This window comes from Ranitomeya imitator, chromosome 2 (genome assembly GCF_032444005.1).
Source record: "Ranitomeya imitator isolate aRanImi1 chromosome 2, aRanImi1.pri, whole genome shotgun sequence".
In the NCBI taxonomy this organism is placed as follows: Eukaryota; Metazoa; Chordata; class Amphibia; order Anura; family Dendrobatidae; genus Ranitomeya; species Ranitomeya imitator.
Genome location: NC_091283.1, coordinates 32,644,116 through 32,665,698, shown reverse-complemented (window position 1 = coordinate 32,665,698; position 21,583 = coordinate 32,644,116). Strand labels below are relative to the sequence as shown.

Below are 21,583 nucleotides of genomic sequence, written 5' to 3'. Positions count from 1 at the left end.
TTCAGCCTCTCGTTAAGTAGTTGTTAATGTTAGACTGCATTTGGCCTACTAGTTGGGTTGGGGCCTACTATCGGTGTCTGCCACTCCTTGCTGTTCTCCTCCACTGAACAAAGCTGTGCCGCCTGTTTACTACGGTTGCCAATTTTGAACTGCATTTCGACTACTTACTGATTTGGCCCTACTCTCTGTGTCAGCCTCTCATTCCAGTTGTCCTCCACTGCAATGCCCCCTGGTTATTCCTGTGTTACCAATTTTGAACTGCATTTAGCCCACTTTCTTCTTTGGGCCTATATCTGTGTTTCCACTTCATCGTGCCCATTGCCCAGCCAGTGATAGATGAGTCTGCTGGTACATTGACCCATAACGCAACATTCCCCGTGCACGCTACACAACAACATTGTGACCCTGCTGAAAGTCAGGTTGCTCTTCCCGCATACCATACCACCTTACACGGGGACAAAGAGGAAGGTGCAGATGAAAGTGCAGGTTCCTTCATCAGGTGGGGGGAGGAATACTAGTTGGCGACGTCACTGGCACAGGGCCTCTCATAGTACGCAAAAGTGTTGCTGCCGGTGGGAGGCGCCCCCGCCGTGCAAACACACCGCTGTACTTTGAGGGGCCCTGTGCCAGTGCCAATGCCAACGAGTGGGCCCCCCCTGCTTGCTCAGGATCACAGCAATTGCAAAGTTGAAATACTTACCTCTCCCTGCTCCACTGCCGTGACGTGGTCCAGATTTACTGGGCCCACTAATTACTTGAACCAGCCCTACCCCCCACAACTTTAGCCAAATGACCCCCAATTTCAAATGCCTTCCAATTATTTTAAGGTAAATTACGCTTGACAAGCTTCATTAAGAAGAATGGATGGTTTTGACATTAAAATGGGCACTCTAGGTGTTTTCCTGGCCCCCACTCACTGCCGACTATGCTGCCCCATTGACTTGCATTGGGTTTCGTGTTTCGGTCGATCCCGACTTTACGTCATAATCGGCCGATTTCACTCGACCCGACTTTGGACATAGTCGGGTTTCGCAAAACCCGGCTCGACTCTAAAAAGGTCAAGGTCGCTCAACTCTAGTCTCAACATCACTGCTGCTGCACACGGATTGGACTTTACAACAGGCAGTGGACAGCAAGTCAGGCAGAAGGGAGACACCTAGTGGCAGATGCCTTGGAGCCAGTTTTTGGAGCCGAGAGCATTATTTGGGGTGAATAAATCATATAATCAAATATTACAATTTTAAGCTTCTCCATAAAGAGTCCTGGTGCAAATGCCCTCCTTAACTATCCAGGATTGTGCATTGATACTAGCGGGTACTTTTGATTTTATTTTTGTATTTTTGTTTTTTATTATCTTTTTTTTTTCATTGTTCCTTCTCTACAAAGGTAAAACCATAGAAAAATGTAGTTTTTTTCAATTGAAACCCGCACTCACATTAATCTTTTTTTTTTCTGGGTCATGGTCGTGTGTGGTTTTATATGCAGCATCCGTTCACAATGCATGTGGTGTTTACACGAGCTGAAGAAAAAGCTGATAATGTATCGTGTGAGATCAGTCAAAGGCAATGAAAGGTGGATGTGATCGCTAGATCCAAATTGATCACATTCTTGATCACCAGATCAAGGAAATAGCTGAAAACTCTCCTTTTTCATGTCTCGTAGCAAAAACACCAACAGTAAACCAGTCTGACATCAAGAAATTCAAGGCCCAGGCACTTTGCTTTGAAACTAAGTATAATTACTTCATACCAGGGAGCGTCAGGGAAGACGATGATGGTAAGGATCGACTGATAAAAAAGATACATGCAGGTCTGATTGCTGTCATTTATTATTGAATCCACTTACTTTCTGCAGTAGGGAGAAACCAGGAAGCAGTACTATCTGTACCTATATCATTTAAAGAGAAAAACAGGATGGCAGCATTTTCACTACCAATATCATTTAAAAGGAGACAGTATTATAGTAATAATAATAATAATAATAATAACAATAATATATTATTTACAGGTAGACAAAGGCAGCACTATCTGTGCCAATATCATTTAGGCCTCTTTCACACATCCATGTCTCCGGTACGTGTGCTGTCAGTTCCGGCAAGGATGGTTATCAAGAATAGAGGGGTCCCCACGCTATTCAGCAAGGTTGGTTATCAAGTCCCCACGCTGTTTTTAATTATTTAAATAATTTTAAAAAATGGTGTGGGGTCCCACCCATTTTTGACAACTAGCCTTGCTAAAGCTCACAGCTGGGGGCTGGTATTCTCAGGCTGGTTAGGGGCCATTGATATAGGCACCCCCCACTTTAAAAACAGCAGCCCAGAAAAGGTGCATTTATTAGATGCGGCGATTCTGGCGCTTTGCCCGGCTCTTCCCACTTGCCCTGTAGCGGTGGCAATTGGGGTTCATATTTGTGGGGTTGATGTCACCTTTGTATTGTCAGGTGACATCAAGCCCATCGCTTAGTAATGGAGAAGTGTCTATAAGACACCAATCCATTACTAATCCTATAGTTACATGGTAAATGAAGACACAGCCAGAATAAAGTCCTTTAATTGAAAAACATGACACAGACTCCTTTAATAATCTAAAATAAACCATACTTACGACCTCGCCTAATTCTACCGAAGCCCTCGATCTCCTGTAATAAAAATAAAATAAAAAAACAACAATATACCATACCTATAACCAAAACAAACTACTTGAAAATATTACCAGTAACGCAAAAATTATAAAAACAAAATATTTTATTAAACAATATAGAGACACCAACAAACAAAACACAGAAAAACCGGAGGAGGCACAAAAGAGTATATATATTAGATGATAAAAACTTCTATGCAAGGACCATTCGTAACAATATATAGAATAAATGGTAAATATTATGTCCTTTTTTGCTAATAAAGTGCATACATGAGCCGACGGCTAAAGAACCACTACACAAAAAGAAAAAATGATGTGAAAAAGGAATATAGTAAATATATTATCCACCCATAGAGGTAATCTAGATATATAATATAATATAAAATATAAAGTGCACCATGTAAAGTGCTAGTGGTAATAGTAATACCTATACGGCCTCTATGTGCCAATCATTATAGAATAGAACAAATTTCAAAGTGCATAGTGCATGTAGCAGGCCTTACCGGTGCTCATGATGGCGTTCCAGTGCCTCAACCCCGCACTCCAACGCGCGTTTCGCAGCACGTCGCTTCCTCAGGGAGTGATACAGGGTGGGTACATTGTAGGCTTTTTATATACTGCCCGCAAATATTAGGCCAATCATGGCACTAAAGGCGGCGCATCCCATGCCACTGCTGCGTCAGCGTCCTCGGCACATGACCGGCGGCAGCGTCACAGAAAGGCGCCTGGGCGCCTGGGCGCCTTTCTGTGACGCTGCCGCCGGTCATGTGCCGAGGACGCCGACGCTGCAGTGGCATGGGATGCGCCGCCTTTAGTGCCATGATTGGCCTAATATTTGCGGGCAGTATATAAAAAGCCTACAATGTACCCACCCTGTATCACTCCCTGAGGAAGCGACGTGCTGCGAAACGCGCGTTGGAGTGCGGGGTTGAGGCACTGGAACGCCATCATGAGCACCGGTAAGGCCTGCTACATGCACTATGCACTTTGAAATTTGTTCTATTCTATAATGATTGGCACATAGAGGCCGTATAGGTATTACTATTACCACTAGCACTTTACATGGTGCACTTTATATTTTATATTATATTATATATCTAGATTACCTCTATGGGTGGATAATATATTTACTATATTCCTTTTTCACATCATTTTTTCTTTTTGTGTAGTGGTTCTTTTGCCGTCGGCTCATGTATGCACTTTATTAGCAAAAAAGGACATAATATTTACCATTTATTCTATATATTGTTACGAATGGTCCTTGCATAGAAGTTTTTACCATCTAATATATATACTCTTTTGTGCCTCCTCCGGTTTTTCTGTGTTTTGTTTGTTGGTGTCTCTATATTGTTTAATAAAATATTTTGTTTTTATAATTTTTGCGTTACTGGTAATATTTTCAAGTAGTTTGTTTTGGTTATCCTTGAAACAAAGTAAGAATATTGGGTTAGAATTCTTTTCCTGGTTTCTTGGTAAAATATACCATACCTGTCCATTGTTCTGTCCATGCCGTAATCCATGTCTGGGGGCTAAATAGTTTTCAACCTGGATGGCGCCAAGATGTGATCGTCCAGGCTGAGAAGCACTGGTGAATGAGTTGCAGAGGGTGCAGCATCATTCACCAGCGGTGACATAATCGAGGCCAGACTGAACTGCGGTGACCTCAGGGCCATGAGAAAAGCTGGTGATGATGTCCCCACTGGTGAACGATGCTGCGCTCTCAGCAGCTCATTCACCAGTGGTTCTCAGCCTGGACGGTCGCAGTGCAGTCTGTGTCTACATGATGCACAGTAAAAGACGGGGAGACTGTACTATCTGTGCCTATAACATTTACAGTGAGATACAGGAAATCAGTGCAGTCTGTGTCTACATGATGCACAGTAAAAGACGGGGAGACTGTACTAGGAAGAGACCATTGTGCAGTACTATCTGTGATCACATTATTTACAAGAAGAAGCAGGAAGATCGTACTTTCCGTGACTACATCATTAACAGGAAGAAATAGGAAGAGAGTATTATCTATATTTAAATAATTTACAGGAAGAGACCAGGATGCAGCACTTTCTGTGATTACATAATTTACGATGAAAAACAAAAATACAGCACTATGTGTGGGAGAGACAAGGGTACAGTACTACCTGTGGTTAGAGAATTTACATGTAGACATTGAGGAAGTGCTATTTATCCACCTACTTGATTTACAGGGAGAGACAGCTAGACAGTACTATCTGTGCCAGCTGTGTTGACTGCTAACTGTGGAGGGAAGTTAACACAGCTCCTGTTGAGGTAAAGTGGCTTGACCTACTTCTAGCTTCACAAATATTGTGCTTCTTTATTTTAGGAGATGAAGCTTGTGATGATCAACTAGAGAAAAGAGTGCCCATTAATTTCCGAGAAGTAAGTGTATACGCTCTGCACATTTTTCCTGTTGTCTTGCTTTTTTTTCTGTCCTAAATCTGGAGGCATCTTCTAATGTCCTTGGTGTTTTTTTTTCAGTCTATAGGTAAATGGATCCTGGTAGTCTCAGCCCATAAAGACACCACAACAGCTCTGAAGGACGCCTTATCTTCTTACGGAGAAACCGACATTGTGATTGTAAATGACACAGTGCACTTGTCCCACACTTCAATATAGTGAGTATGACCAACTGGGAGGAGTAGTATCTAAAACAGTAGTGAATTAGGACTGTGGAAACCAGCAGGCAGGTCATCCAGACCAGAGACAATATCTTAGATTCGTCAGATACATAGGTCATAAGTCAGAATGTTTTACCCTTGTCCTCAACGTCCACCATGTTCTATTGTTGGGAAGAAATTTCTCACCGCTGACATGAGGCAATTGGAGATATGGCAGTCGGTTAGGGTTAGGTCTCTCAACCTGACAATCTTTCATTCTGGCACCTGATGGCCATATTGGGGGCATATTACCACCTGCTGACCACACTGAAGATATCTTTACATCAACTAACCACAAAGGAGTTATTCAACCACCTGCAGGCCATTTTGGAGATACCCTTCCTCCAACTGGTCACACCAGAGGTGTAATACATCATGCTTGTCCTACAGGAGGTGTGCTACCGCTTTCTGGTCCTACTAAAGGTTTTCTACCTCAAATTGGTCACACTATTAGTGATGAGCGAACGTGCTCGCCACTATTCGTTACTCGCCTGAGTATCAGGGTACTCGCCGAGCAGCGAGCATTTCCGGGATTATTCGGCGGTAACTGTTGTCTCCACCCCGCGTTTTTGGCGGATTTTAGAGACCCAATCACGGTGTAGGGATTGTCTGTCAGGCCATTAAATGCCGCAGCCATCTTTGTTGTGGTCATGCAGTGATTAGCTGGGCCGTACAGCATCATCCCGAGTATAAGAGACCTGGCGCCGCCCTGCTCGTCGCATTCTGTTCCTGTTTCAGCGAGAGTAGGGAGAGCTGGTGCCGAGATAGGGTCAGAATCATAGTTTTTAGAGGTAATGTAGGTCTGCAACTCTTACATTCACAACTCCTGAGAAACCAACAGTCCTCTTTAGGGCTAATTTGTGGGTCCCGATATTGCAGCGCTAGGTAGGCAGGGCACAGTATATCCACATCAGTGCAAGGCCTGCAGGCATTGTATGTGCGTCCATTGCTCCCACTGCATCCCTCCCAAAGCTCTATAACTGTCTGCTGCTGTTGCAGCTTATTTACTGTCTATAGACCTTTTTCCACAAATTCCCCCCCTCAAAAAAATACAGTCTGTTCTGTCAGACTGAGGCCTGTTGAAAACTGATAGTTTGTCAGGCATACGTAGCATAGTTGTGTGTGCTACCCTTGTTCCCCTTTTTTTTCGGGGTGTTTTAAATTCACCGAAAAAGCCCTCATATATCTGCGTGCTCCAAGTTTGGTCATTGGAGGACGGTGTACTTATTTTGTGGCTGTGTTATACTCAAATTCTATTCAGCGCTATTTAGCATAAAAAAATTGAAAGGCCACAGATTTGCCAGTGTGGTATTTCCGTTACAGCCGTCATATATCTCTGTGCTCTAAGTTTGGTCATTGGAGGCCGGTGTACTTATTTTTTGGCTGTGTGATACTCAAATTCTATACAGCACTATTTCGCATAAATTAACTTAAAAAAAAATTAAAAAAATTGAATACAGTCTGTTAGGTCAGGCTGAGGCCTGCCTGGTGTTTGGGTTTGAAAAATCGTACATTTGCAGGCATACTGATCACATAATATTTTGCTACTAATAAAGACATTTGTGTTGAGCATTTGAAATAGTGCAGTAGTCCATTTAAAATGGTTAAGGCAAGGGATGGGGAAGTGGACGTGATGCTAATGGTGCATCCAGAGGACGAGGCCGTGGGCAAGGTGAAAGTGGGCAACAACAAAGACCCACATCTTCTCGCTCGATCTTCCTGTCCCATTTTCTGGGGAACCACAGCACACCACTATTGAAGCCAGAGCAGTGTGAAACGGTTGTTGGTTGAATAGCGGATAATGCTTCCAGTCACTTAGCCATCACCACCTTGTCTTCCACACGGTCAAGTCTCACTAGCTGTGAGGGTGGTCAGGATATTCCTCACCCTGATCCTCCTTCCTCCCACCATGCCGAGTGCCCTGAAACAACTGATCCCACACTTGGACACTCAGAAGAGCTGTTCAATTTTTTATTTGAATATTCAGAAATCTCTGCCGGTCAGCTTGAAGTAGGTAAAGATGAGATCGCATGTAGAACTGCCCAAAGCTTTGACCAGCCTTGGTCACATGAACGCGATGGTGGGAAAGTGTCACAAGAGGTGGACGATGATGAAACACAATTGTCAGAAAGTCAGGAGGAGGAGCAGGGTGCAGATGTGGAAGACAAGGTGGTGGATGACATAGTGACTGACCCAACCTGGCAGAAGGACATGCATAGCGAGGACAGCAGCACAAATGGGGAAGGAGGCATATCCCCCCAACAGGCAGGAAGAAACAGTGTGGTGGCCACAGACAGAAGGCGTGTATCCGTTCCCCGTGACACCAACATGAGTGAAGTTGCCATTCCACCTGTGAGATCTTCCCGAGTCTGGCTATTTTTTAAATACTCTACTGATAACCCCAAACAGGCCATTTGCAGCACCTGCCATGCTTGCATCAGCAGGGGTAGCACAACAACCAGCCTGACCACCACCAGCGAGATCAGGCACATGCAAGCAAAGCACCCAACTTTGTGGGCCGAACCCCAGGATCCAGGACCACTTTCCTGCTGGTCACACCACTGCTTCTGCCACTGTTTTGCGTAGAAGCCAATCCCCAGTACACCGTGCATGTGAAGATGCCTCTAGCCCTGCACCTGTTGTGGCCCACAGTCAAGCAGCACCATCAGCAAGCGCGTCCACGTCCTTGTCCCAGCACAGCGTTCAGTTGTCTATAACCCAGTCTTTGTAATGCAAGCGGAAATACTCAGCCAATGCCCCACAGGCCACAGTCTTCAATTCTAATATTTCTCTGCTGCTTGCACTAGAAATGCTTTTTAGGCTTGTTGAGATAGAAGCTGTCCGCAACCTGATGGTGGCGGCCGTCCCAAGGTAGTCGGTCCCCAGTCGCCACTATTTCTCCCAGTGTGCCGTACCGGCATTACACCAGCATGTGTCTCACAACATTACCCGTGCCCTCAACAATGCTGTTACCGGGAAAGTCCACCTAACCACAGACACGTGGACAAGTGCTTATGGGCAGGGACGGTACATCTCAATGACAGCACACTGGGTTAACACAGTAGAAGCCGAGACCCAGTCGGACCTTGGGATGGAACACATCCTCCCCACGCTGAGAATTGCTGGCCCTACGTCAATCAGGGTTGCCCCCACAGTCTACAGCTCCTGCACTTCCTCCTCCTCTTCTTCATCCTCCATCTCTGAAATCAACACATCAGTCAGAAGCTGGAAGCACTGCAGCACTGCCTCAGTCAAGCGGCAACAGGCTGTGCTGAAGCTAATCTGCATGAGTGACAAATCACACAATGCAGAAGAGTTGTGGACAGCGCTGAAAGAGCAGTCAGATGTTTGGATGACACCGCTGAACCTACAGCCAGGCATGGTCGTGTGTGACAATGGCCGTAACCTGGTGGCGGCTCTGAGGCAAGGTGAGCTCAGACACTTACCTTGCTTGGCCCATGTGCTTAACCTCGTGGTTCAATGTTTTCTGAAAAGCTACCCGGAACTGCCGGATCTGCTAGTGAAAGTATGCCTTCTGTCTGCCCATTTTAGAAAGTCAGCTACAGCTTCAGCTGCCCTTGCCATGCTTCATCGGCGGTTTCAGCTTCCAGCTGACCGACTGTTGTGTGATGTCCCCACGCCCTGGAACTCTACACTGCATATGTTGGAAAGGATTTGTGAGCAGAAGAGGGCCGTTGTTGACTACCAACATCAACAAGGCCGTCAAATATCAGGTCAGACTCCACACATAAGACCTCAGGAGTGGACATGGATGTCAGACATATGTAACATCCTCCAAAACTTTGAGGACTGCATCAATTTCTGTGAAGAGGTAAGTTCCGGACTGGACCAAGGGAACCCAGTGGACGTAGTGTATATGGACTTTTCAAAAGCTTTTGATACAGTGCCACACAAAAGGTTGATACATAAAATGAGAATAATGGGGATAGGGGAAAATATGTGTAAGTGGGTTAAGAGCTGGCTCAGGGATAGGAAACAAAGGGTGGTTATTAATGGAGCACACTCGGACTGGGTAGCGGTTAGCAGTTGGGTACCACAGGGGTCAGTATTGGGCCCTCTTCTTTTTAACATATTTATTAATGACCTTATAGGGGGCATACAGAGTAGAATTTCAATATTTGCAAATGACACTAAAATCTGCAGAGTAATCAATACAGAGGAGGACAATTCTATATTACAGGATGATTTATGTAAACTAGAAGCTTGGGCTGATAAATGGCAAATGAGCTTTAATGGGGATAAATGTAAGGTCATGCACTTGGGTAGAAGTAATACGATGTATAACTATGTGCTTAATTCTAAAACTCTGGGCAAAACCATCAATGAAAAAGAGCTGGAAGTATGGGTGGATGACAAACTCACATTTAGTGGCCAGTGTCAGGCAGCTGCTACAAAGGCAAATAAAATAATGGGATGCATTAAAAGAGGCATAGATGCACATGAGGAGAACATAATTTTACCTCTATACAAATCACTAGTTCGACCACACTTAGAATACTGTGCACAGTTCTGGTCTCCGGTGTATAAGAAAGACATAGCTGAACTGGAGCGGGTGCAGAGAAGAGCGACCAAGGTTATTAGAGAACTGGGGGGTCTGCAATACCAAGATAGGTTATTACACTTGGGGCTATTTAGTTTGGAAAAACGAAGGCTAAGAGGTGATCTTATTTTAATGTATAAATATATGAGGGGACAGTACAAACACCTTTCTGATGATCTTTTAAATCATAGACCTGAGACAGGGACAAGGGGGCATCCTCTACGTCTGGAGGAAAGAAGGTTTAAGCATAATAACAGATGCGGATTCTTTACTGTAAGAGCAGTGAGACTATGGAACTCTCTGCCGTATGATGTTGTAATGAGTGATTCATTACTTAAATTTAAGAGGGGACTGGATACCTTTCTTGAAAAGTATAATGTTACAGGGTATATACACTATATTCCTTGATAGGGCATTGATCCAGGGAACTAGTCTGATTGCTGTATGTGGAGTCGGGAAGGAATTTTTTTCCCCAATGTGGAGCTTACTCTTTGCCACATGGGTTTTTTTTTTGCCTTCCTCTGAATCAACATGTTAGGGCATGTTAGGTTAGGCTATGGGTTGAACTAGATGGACTTAAAGTCTTCCTTCAACCTTAATAACTATGTTACTAAGATGGTGTGCGGCGATGACGCCATAATTAATATCACCATCCCGCTTATCAGCATTCTGAAAAACTCTCTCTTCACAATCAAAGAGAATGCATTGCAGGCAGAGCACGAGGACATGGAGCAAGGAAACATACAGGGGGATTACACTCAGCCCAGCCTCATATCTTCTCAACGTGGATTGGTAGGCAATGAGGAGGAAGAGGAAGAACAGGAGCTACTTTCATGCGCTATAGACAGTGCTACAAACACATCTGTATTAGCTTCTGTTCAGCGGGGATGGCCTGAGGACAGGGAGGAGGAGGATGAGGATGAGGACAGCATGGTCAGTTGTCCCGTTGGTGAGGACATGGAAGTGTTGCCTGTTAGCAGTATGGCACGCATGGCTGACTTTATGTTGCGCTGCATTTCACGTGACCCTCGGATTATCAAAATTTTGGGTGACACTCATTACTGGTTGGTGACACTTCTAGACCCACGCTACAAGGAGAACTTTCAATCTCTTCTGCCTGAGGCAGAGAGGTGTACTAAAATGTTGCAGTACCACAGGGCCCTTGTAGCAGAATTAGTTAGAAAATTCTCATGTGAGAACACTGGCAGCAGACGTCAGAGTTTGTTGTACAACCAAGGACTTCAAGCGAGAGAGACAGAAGTACAATCCAGCTCAGGCAGGGAAAAAATGGCCAAGTTCTGGGACAGTTTTCTCAGACCCTCCCATCGTGGCAGCACAGAGGCAAGGGGTGCTGTTACAAGAAGTGCAATGTTTGGGAAGATGGTGAGGGAGTACCTTGCAGATCGTACAAACATCCTCCATGATTCCTCTGTGCCTTTTAATTATTGGGTATCCAAGATGGACACGTGGCATGAACTGGCTCTCTACGCCTTGGAGGTCCTGGCCTGCCCTGCTGCTAGCGTTCTGTCAGAGTGGGTTTTTAGTGCCGCTGGTGGAATTAAAACAGATAAGCGCATCGGCTTGTCAACTGAAAATGCTGACAGGCTGACTCTTATAAAAATGAACAAGGCCTGGATTGGGAAAGACTTCTGTACACCACCAAGTGTATACAGCGAAACATAACCTTAAATACATTCTCTCTTTTGTGGAGGTGTATTCTCATGCAACTCTTCACAACCACACATGGGTATACGCTTCCAGATTTGGTCTGTTTGTTTTTATCCTCCTCCTTATCCTTATCCTCCTCATCCAGAACCACTATATCACCAGGGTGAATGTTGTCTGTACGGTGCATTTTGGCAAAGGGTGCTGTGATGGCACTCTTATTTTTTTTAAAAAGGACAACACATTGGGGAGTTGGGCATGACATTACATTGGGCCTATTTCTTAACTCTGTCTCCTGCAATCTGTCCTGTACCTGCCAGTAGATCACCAGGGTGAACGTGCTCTGTATGGTGCATGTTGGCCAAGGGGGCTGTGATGGCACTTTTATTTAAAAAAAAAAGGATTTTACATTGGGGATTTGGGCATGACATTACATTGGGCCTACTTCTTAACTCAGTCGCCTGCAATCTGTCCTGTACCTGCCAGTAGATCACCAGGGCGAATGTGGTCTGTACTGTTATAGGCCAGTGAATTTTGGGCAAGAGGGATGTGATGGCACTCTATTATTTTTTAAAAAATGGACCCCACATTGGGGAATTGGGCATTACCGTACATTGGGCCTACTTCTTAAGTCTGTCTCCTGCAATGTGTCCCTTAACTGCCACTAGATGACCAGGGTGCACGTGCTCAGTACTGTTATAGGCCGGTGATTTTGGGGCATGGGGGATGTGAAGGTACTATTTAATTTTGTAAAAACAGGACCCCACATTGAGGAATTGGGCATGACATTACATTGGGCCTACTTCTTAAGTCTGTCTCCTGCAATGGGTCCTTTAACTGCCACTAGATGACCAGGGTGCACATGCTCAGTACTGTTATAGGTCGGTGATTTTGGGGCACGGGGGCTGTGAAGACACTATTTCATTTTGTAAAAAAAGGACCCCACATTGGGGAATTGGGCATTACATTACATTGGGCCTGCTTCTTAAAGAATACATTGCAGGAGACAGACTTAACTGCCACTAGATGACCAGGGTGCACATGCTCAGTACTGTTATAGGCCTGTGAATTTTGGGCAAGTGGGCTGTGATGGCACTACATTTTTAAGTCCAAAAGGGACAACACATTTGGGAATTGGGCATGACATTTCTTTGGGCCTACTTCTTAACTCTCCTGCAATCTATCCTGTACCTGCCACTAGATCACAAGGGTCAGCGTGCTCTGTACGGTGCATTTTGGCCAAGGGCGCTGTAATGGCACCATTTTAATCAGTCCAAAAAGGACACCACATTGGGGAATTGGACATGGCATTCTATTGGGCCTATTTATTAACTCGGTCTCCTGCAATCTGTCATGTACCTGCCACTAGAATACCAGTGTCTACGTGCTCTGTATGGTGCATTTTGGCCAAGGGGACTGTCATGCCACTCTTTTATTTAAAAAAAAGGATTTTACATTGGGGAATTGGGCTTTACATTACGTTGGGCCTACTTCTACATTTGGTCAAGGGGGCTGTGATAGCACTAGTCTATTTTTACAAAAAGGTACCCGCCATTGGTGAAACCACATCCTTGTTGGCAAAGACTTCATAACATTTGTGTACCTTAAAGAGCTCCCTTGAAAAGCTCCTTTTTGTGTTGCCTGGTTGCTAACATTGGACACAATACACTTCATATAAATTTGATAAAGCAATGCTGTTACTTTGCCTCAGTAGTTCATTAAAAATATAGCTTTGTCCACTACATTAGTTTCTCTCCGTGCAAGCCTTAACTTTGTCTGTCTTAAATGTACAAATGGAGAATACACAAATGGCGATTTGTAACGAAGATTGAAATACTGTACACCGAATGCATTCAGACAATTACATAGCTGCATTTCTTGTAAAAGATTTACAGATGTGACAGACAATGCTCATAGTGACACGATCTTGATAAATGTTTGTTCATTCACTTCACAAACAGTTCTAAGCCTCTATATGTTTGCTGTTTGTCTTTGTAAAACATTAAAGCTTACTGAAACTATGCCGTTGGTGGTTTGATCTAAATCCTTGTGGCTTTATTTTCTAGGGGTTTATGACCCCTCGTCTGATGACTCCATGATATCTCAGTTTCATCCAACCTTGAAAAGTGGCCACTTGAAGGTGTGGGTGAAACTAGAGTTACTACATAGTGTTATTCACTATATAAGACCAGAGAAACATGACTAAGACAGATGTCAAAACTGGGGTACCTGTACATGTACAGTGTGCTGATACCTGCATAATTGGGGACGCCCATGCAGTGTAGGTTATCTCCCAGGGGTTCTCTGTCGTGGTGTTGCTTCTCTGATATTCCAGGTGGATGATGTTTAAAAGCCTCTTGGTGATGATCTAACTATACTGTATGTCGTTAATCTTCATATATACGTAATCACTATATTTATTTAATCCTTATATGTACTTATTAACCTGTGTATTTTAACACATACAAAAGTGTACACACTCACACTATTTAATCATACTATTCCTTGAATTTTGAAGTTCATAATAAAATTGCGTTGTATTGCAAGTATTAGAGCTTTTTTAAAGCCGTATCTGAACCTTACTGTTCAAAACATGTCAAATAAAATTGCCAAATTCTCCTGTAAATAATTGTGCAAAGAGGGAACCATCATACCATTAAAAAGTACGAGTGAATTTTCCTGGGTCCCATCCAGTATGTGAGTTCCAAGGCCTAATGGGGCGCATATGACTGACTATGCAGCAGGGCTCTCCTTCCTGCCAATGTATAAAACAAAAGAGTATGGAGCACAAAATGCATATTGTGAAGTGGATTTTCATGGGCCCATCCAGTATGTGGGTTCCAAGGCATAATTGGGTGCATATTTTTTCAGGAGGCCCTCCTGGACATCTTATGACAGGGGTATTGTGGTGCGTCGTAATTCTTGGCAGCCAATCCACTCACAGCATAGGCTACAACAGTTTTGGAGACCCACAGTTTAATAATGGCCCTTTAAGAATATTAATGCCGCCTGATGCACCAGTAAAAATAGGCTCTGTGACTTTAAGAGTCCCTCCTTCATAAATGAAACAAGATGGGTCTGCTTATGTGTCACACACCACATGGCCAGCTAGGGGTGTTACATGTTACAATGACATTTCACAGTGAATGCATTTGTAGTGGTTGAAAGCAATGCTAAAGATGAAAAACGCTTCAAAAACGCTGCGTCTGAACTAAGCCTAAGTGGTGGAGGAGATTTTCGGTCTGGGGTTAAATATTTGGCCTTACAGGCAAGTCATTAACCTGCAAAGGATGTACCTTGACATATTTCCAAGCAAAACCCGTTTTGGTTTCGTTTTCATGAGTTTTTTGTGGCACCGGGAAAAATGGCATGAATCTCGGAAAAAAATGATTAAAGCTGTGAACTAGGAGTCAGGAATGCTTCCAGGGGCGGTCCCCATGATGTTCCTGTGTCATTTGAGCAGTGTTTCCATCATTTTCAGACATTTTAAACCTTTAAAGCACCCCCGGGGGGATCGCGGTAAAAATACTCGGTTCTCCCATAGACTTACATTGGGCTCGTTGTTCTGGCCGAGTACCCGAGTATTCCAATTTGCTCGACCCGAGCAAAGAGCACCTGAGCATTACACTAGACTTGTGCTATCATCTGATGGTCATAATTAGGGCTGAGCAAAACGGATCGGACAATTTCAAAAGTTGCCGACTTTTGGCAAAGTCGGGTTTCATGAAACCCGACCCGATCCTAGTGTGGGATCGGCCATGCGGTCGGCAATCTTAGCACCAAAGTCGGGTTTCGTATGACGCGTTCAGCGCCATTTTTATATATATATATGTCATTGAGACACATATATATATATATATATATATATATTTACTTCAGCGCGATATAGCAGAAAAGCCGGTAATTCAATTGCCGGCTTTTCATTTCTCCTTCCTAAACCTGACATGATATGAGACATGGTTTACATACAGTAAACCATGTCATATTCCCATTTTTTTGCATATTACACACTACTAGTGTTAGTTGTGTGTATGTGCAAAATTTGGGCACTGTAGCTATTAAATTTAAGGGTTAAATCGCGGAAAAAATTGGCGTGGGCCCCCCGCGCAATTTTCTCCGCCAGAGTAGTAAAGCCAGTGACTGAGGGCAGATATTAATAGCCTGGAGAGGGTCCACGGTTATTGCCCCCCCCCCCCCTGGCTAAAAACATCTGCCCCCAGCCACCCCAGAAAAGGCACATCTGGAAGATGCGCCTATTCTGGCACTTGGCCACTCTCTTCCCACTCCCGTGTAGCGGTGGGATATGGGGTAATGAAGGGTTAATGTCACCTTGCTATTGTAAGGTGACATTAAGCCAGATTAATAATGGAGAGGCGTCAATTATGACACCTCTCCATTATTAATCCAATTGTATGAAATGGATAAAAAAACACACACACAATATTGCAAAGTATTTTAATGAAATAAACACACAGGTTGTTGTAAATATTTTAATCCACTCTCAATCTACCTGAAGACCCTCGACCTGTAACAAATTAAAAATAATAAACCAACAATATCCCATACCTTCCGATGATCTGTCACGTCCCACGATGTAAATCCATCTGAAGGGGTTAAATTATTTTACAAGCAGGAGCTCTGCTATAATGCAGCTGTGCTCCTGCCTGTAAAACCCCAGCGAATGAATGGAAAGTAGGTCAATGACCTGTAGTTACCTTCATTCGCGGTGATGTGCCCCCTGCTGGATGCCCCTCGAGCGTGGGAAAAGTTCCCAGGCTCGAGGTCATATGAGGTCATGCAGCAGAGGGCGCATCACCGCGAATGAAGGTAACTACAGGTCATTGACCTACATTACCTTCATTTTCCGGGGTTTTACAGGCACAAGCACAGCTGCATTATAGCATAGCTCCTGCCTGTAAAATATTTAACCCCTTCAGATGGATTACATCGTGGGACAGATCGACGGAAGGTATGAGATATTGTTGGTTTATTATTTTTACTTTGTTACAGGTCGAGGGTCTTCAGGTGGATTGAGAGTGGAATAAAATATTACAATAACCTGTGCGTTTATTTCATTAAAATATTTTGCAATATTGTGTGTGTTTTTATTAACCATTTCATACTATTGGATTAATAATGGATAGGTGTCATAATTGACGCCTCTCCATTATTAATCTGTCACCTTACAATAGCAAGGTGACATTAACCCTTCATTACCCCATATCCCACTGCTACACGGGAGTGGGAAGAGAGTGGCCAAGTGCCAGAATAGGCTCATCTTCCAGATGTGCCTTTTCTGGGGTGGCTGGGGGCAGATGTTTTTAGCCAGGGGGGGGGGGGCAATAACCATAGACCCTCTCTAGGCTATTAATATCTGCCCTCAGTCACTGGCTTTACCACTCTGGCGGAGAAAATTGCGCGGGAGCCAATTTTTTCCGCGATTTAACCCTTAAATTTAATAGCTACAGCGCCCAAATTTTGCACATACACACTACTAACATTAGTAGTGTGTAATATGCAAAAAAAATGGGAATATGACATGGTTTACTGTATGTAACCATGTCTCATATCATGTCGGGTTTAGGCAGGAGAAATGAAAAGCCGGCAATTGAATTACCGGCTTTTCTGCTATATCGCGCTGAAGTAAATATATATATATATATATATATATATATATATATATATATGTGTGTGTGTCTCAATTACATATATATATATATGTATATATATATATATATACATATATATATATATATATAACAGTACACATGTTTTTATGATTTTTTGAGCACATGGATCCATTGTATGTCCGTATGTCGGTTTTGCAAGCCTGCAAGAAAATCTCGCAGTACGGATGCCATACGGATTACATATTTCCCATTGATTTGCATTGGGTTTCGTGTTTCGGTCGATCCCCGACCCCGACTTTTCGCGATAATCGGCCGATTTCACTCGACTCAACTTTCGCGAAACCCAACTCGACCTTAAAAAAGTAAAAGTCGCTCAACCCTAGTCATAATAAAGGTGTGATACCTCCCGTTGGCCACACTAGAGGAGTGATACCTCCATCTGGTCACTCTGGAGGTGTGATACATCTGCTGGACCTACTAGAGGTGTGATTCTTCCTGCTGGTAACACTAGTGGTGTGCTACTGTGAGGGAGTGCCAGGGCCGTAGTCGTGGCTGAGGATATCTGTTTACACATGCCCTGGTCTCCCGCCACATGAATGCAATGTCCTTTAGGCAGTGTACCTGTCTCTCTGCTTTCCGCACCATCATGGTCACTTCTGGTCCGTTGCAAGCTCACTCCCGTCGATTGCGCACAAATAAAGACAGAGTCCAGTTCCAACTTTAAACAAATAAGTTTACTTGCATCCAATCTCAGCATGTCCAGATAAGTCACAGCATTGACATGAGAATTCACACAGTATACATCCTTCACTTTCCCTGTATATTCTCTCATTGCTCCTAGGGTGTCCCCGGGACGTACCAACCAGTTTGTACTGCAGCATTCTCTCTGTCTGGCTCAACTACTTTCAGGAGTTCCCTAGTCCGTTTTGCGCCAACATAAGGGCATCTGCCCATGTAGTAAGCTGCCACATCTTGGAGCGACCTACGTTTCTGTTCTGCGGTGACTTCTGCTGTCACTTCTTCTGTCCTTTTTGCTGTCACTTCCACTCTTACTTCTGCTGTCACTTCTGCTCCTGGGCAACTGGGCTAACACTTGAAGGTTGCGTGGCCCTCTGCATAGCTGGGGGCTCCCAGGCCCAGCTGACCTGCCTGGGCTCCCTGGCCATCTCTCTTATCTGGGCTCCCTGGTGTGACTGACTACATTCAGGAAATGTTCCTGTCTTACCCACAGCTGGCCCCTCCTATGTTAACTAGTTTCTATTCTATGTTCCTATCTCTATGTTCCTATAATGCCCCCTCTAGTGGGCTAGCTTGAGTACTGCACTCTCCCTATCTACACAACAGATATACATAGCAGCCTCAGGTATTAAAACATACACAGTTAGCAACATTTAAACGAGAGAAGGGCTTTTTCAGTCTTTGCAACCCCTTACACTACCTCCTGTTCTTTTCAGTAGAGGTGTGCTACCTCCTGCTCATCACACTAGATGTGTGTTACCTCCTGCTAGTCACAGTATAGTTGTGCTACCTCCTGCTGGTCACGCTAGAGGTGTTTTTTCTTCTGCTGGTCACAGTAGAATTGTGCTATCTCCTGTTGGTCTCACAAGAGGTGTGCTACACCCTGCTGGTCACACTAGAGGTGTTCTACCTTCTGCTGGTTACAGTAGAGTTCTGCTACCTCCTGCTGGTCATACTAGAAGTGTACTCTACCTCCTGCTTGTCACATAAGAGGTGTGTTACCTCCTGCTGGTTACATTAGAGAAGTGCTATCTCCTGCTGGTCACCGTAGAGGTGTGCTATCTCCTGCTGGTCATAGTAAAGGTGTGCTACACCCTGCTGGTCACACTAGAGGTGTGCTATCTCCTGCTGGTCACACTAGAGTTGTGCTGCCTCCTGCTGGTCACATTAGAGGTGAGTTACCTCCTGCTGGTTACACTAAAGTTGTGCTACCTCCTGCTGGTCACATTAGAGGTGTGCTACCTCCTGCTGGTCACATTAGAGGTGTGCTACCTCCTGCTGGTCACATTAGAGGTGTGCTACCTCCTGCTGGTTACATTAGAGGTGTGCTACCTCCTGCTGGTCACACTAGAGGTGTGCTACCTCCTGCTGGTTACATTAGAGGTGTGCTACCTCCTGCTGGTTACACTAGAGGTGTGTTAGCCCCTGCTGGTCACACTAGAGGTGTTCTACCTCCTGCTGGTTACATTAGAGGTGTGTTACCTCCTGCTGGTCACATTAGAGGTGTGCTACCTCCTGCTGGTTACATTAGAGGTGTGTTAGCCCCTGCTGGTCACACTAGAGGTGTGCTACCTCCTGCTGGTCACATTAGAGGTGTGCTACCTCCTGCTGGTCACATTAGAGGTGTGCTACCTCCTGCTGGTTACATTAGAGGTGTGCTACCTCCTGCTGGTCACACTAGAGGTGTGCTACCTCCAGCTGGTCACACTAGAGGTGTGCTACCTCCTGCTGGTCACATTAGAGGTGTGCTACCTCCTGCTGCTTACATTAGAGGTGTGCTACCTCCTGCTGGTTACACTAGAGGTGTGCTACCTCCTGCTGGTTACACTAGAGGTGTGCTACCTCCTGCTGGTTACATTAGAGGTGTGCTACCTCCTGCTGCTTACATTAGAGGTGTGCTACCTCCTGCTGGTTACACTAGAGGTGTGTTACCTCCTGCTGGTCACATTAGAGGTGTGCTACCTCCTGCTGGTTACATTAGAGGTGTGTTAGCCCCTGCTGGTCACACTAGAGGTGTGCTACCTCCTGCTGGTCACATTAGAGGTGTGCTACCTCCTGCTGGTCACATTAGAGGTGTGCTACCTCCTGCTGGTTACATTAGAGGTGTGCTACCTCCTGCTGGTCACACTAGAGGTGTGCTACCTCCAGCTGGTCACACTAGAGGTGTGCTACCTCCTGCTGGTCACATTAGAGGTGTGCTACCTCCTGCTGCTTACATTAGAGGTGTGCTACCTCCTGCTGGTTACACTAGAGGTGTGCTACCTCCTGCTGGTTACACTAGAGGTGTGCTACCTCCTGCTGGTTACACTAGAGGTGTGCTACCTCCTGCTGGTTACACTAGAGGTGTGCTACCTCCTGCTGGTTACACTAGAGGTGTGTTAGCCCCTGCTGGTCACACTAGAGGTGTGCTACCTCCTGCTGGTTACATTAGAGGTGTGTTACCTCCTGCTGGTTACACTAGAGGTGTGCTACCTCCTGCTGGTCACACTAGAGGTGTGTTACCTCCTGCTGGTCACATTAGAGGTGTGCTACCTCCTGCTGGTCACATTAGAGGTGTGCTACCTCCTGCTGGTCACATTAGAGGTGTGTTACCTCCTGCTGCTTACATTAGAGAAGTGCTATCTCCTGCTGGGTTGGATTACTGTATTGTAGGAAACATTTGTTCCATGTGATCAGGAGGATGGGAGGTAGACCAGGTCAGCCTCTACCATTGACAGCATGAGGTAGTATTCCTCTAGTTGGCCAGCAGGAGGCAGCTCGGGTCTATTGTAACCAGCAGTCATACCAAAGATGTGTGACTACCTTCAGGCAATACTGGAGACATTGGATTTATTTTACCATCTAGATGTCACACGGAAGGGATGCTGCCTCTTCTGACCACATTGAAGATGTCTCTTCTAATATTGAGGACATGCTGTGTAATTATTTTCCTTTTCTAGGTCCTAATAGGTTTGCGGCTTATATAAGCTTTTGGACTCAATATGGCAGATTAAAGGGCACAAGATCGAATCCATTACATGCTTTGCTTTCTTATGATGGATTTCCTTTGACCCAGCAGAGAGAGTAATATTTTGAATTGGAAAAAAAAAATCCCACCGGATAGCGCGTAGAAAGCAGAACTAGAGTACAAGACTATGACCAACTTCTTCAAATTTCTCAGCTTCCTAGATTTTTTTGACTTGGAAAGTTTTCAGTGCTGGGAAAAATGGCTAAATTGATATGCAGTGATGATATCTCAACTATATCAGGTCAGGAGGGTTCCGGAAGATGGACCTCCACTGATGGCTAGAATGGGCAGGCTTCGGGATAGCTCCTAATGATTGTTGCTTGAGATCTGAAAAGTGGCCATAGTGGAGGAGCTGCCCATATGAAATTGCAAAAAATATTTCAAAATTTGGAGGTAACAAGGAGAGGAGGGAAAATATGAAATTGAGGGTGAATGTGAAGGAGTGTATCAGGCCACTCTTGTCCATTGGCCGTGTCCGATGTTGCAGCTCAGTCCCACTGACTTGTGTGACCCCGTAAATGACTAATGGCTCATTATACATTAATTTAATGTTTCATTTACAGTGACGGCACAGTCAATACTCTGGATGATATAGAAGTGGAAGAAAGCACTGGCCGCATTATATATAAAGGTAACTATTAACCCAAAATAGTCACCGTGATTACGTG

At 44.6% G+C, this 21,583-nt stretch overlaps 1 protein-coding gene across 1 annotated transcript in view; it reads left to right on the top strand.

Moving 5' to 3' along the window:
- Window positions 1-21,583, top strand: part of LOC138667130 (uncharacterized) — a 95,502-nt gene that overhangs the window by 32,778 nt on the left and 41,141 nt on the right. Inside the window, exons 10-13 of the mRNA XM_069755439.1 lie at window positions 1,663-1,776; window positions 4,981-5,036; window positions 5,136-5,272; window positions 21,479-21,546. Of these exons, the coding sequence (XP_069611540.1) occupies window positions 1,663-1,776; window positions 4,981-5,036; window positions 5,136-5,272; window positions 21,479-21,546 (375 nt within the window). The remainder of the gene's footprint in view (window positions 1-1,662; window positions 1,777-4,980; window positions 5,037-5,135; window positions 5,273-21,478; window positions 21,547-21,583) is intronic.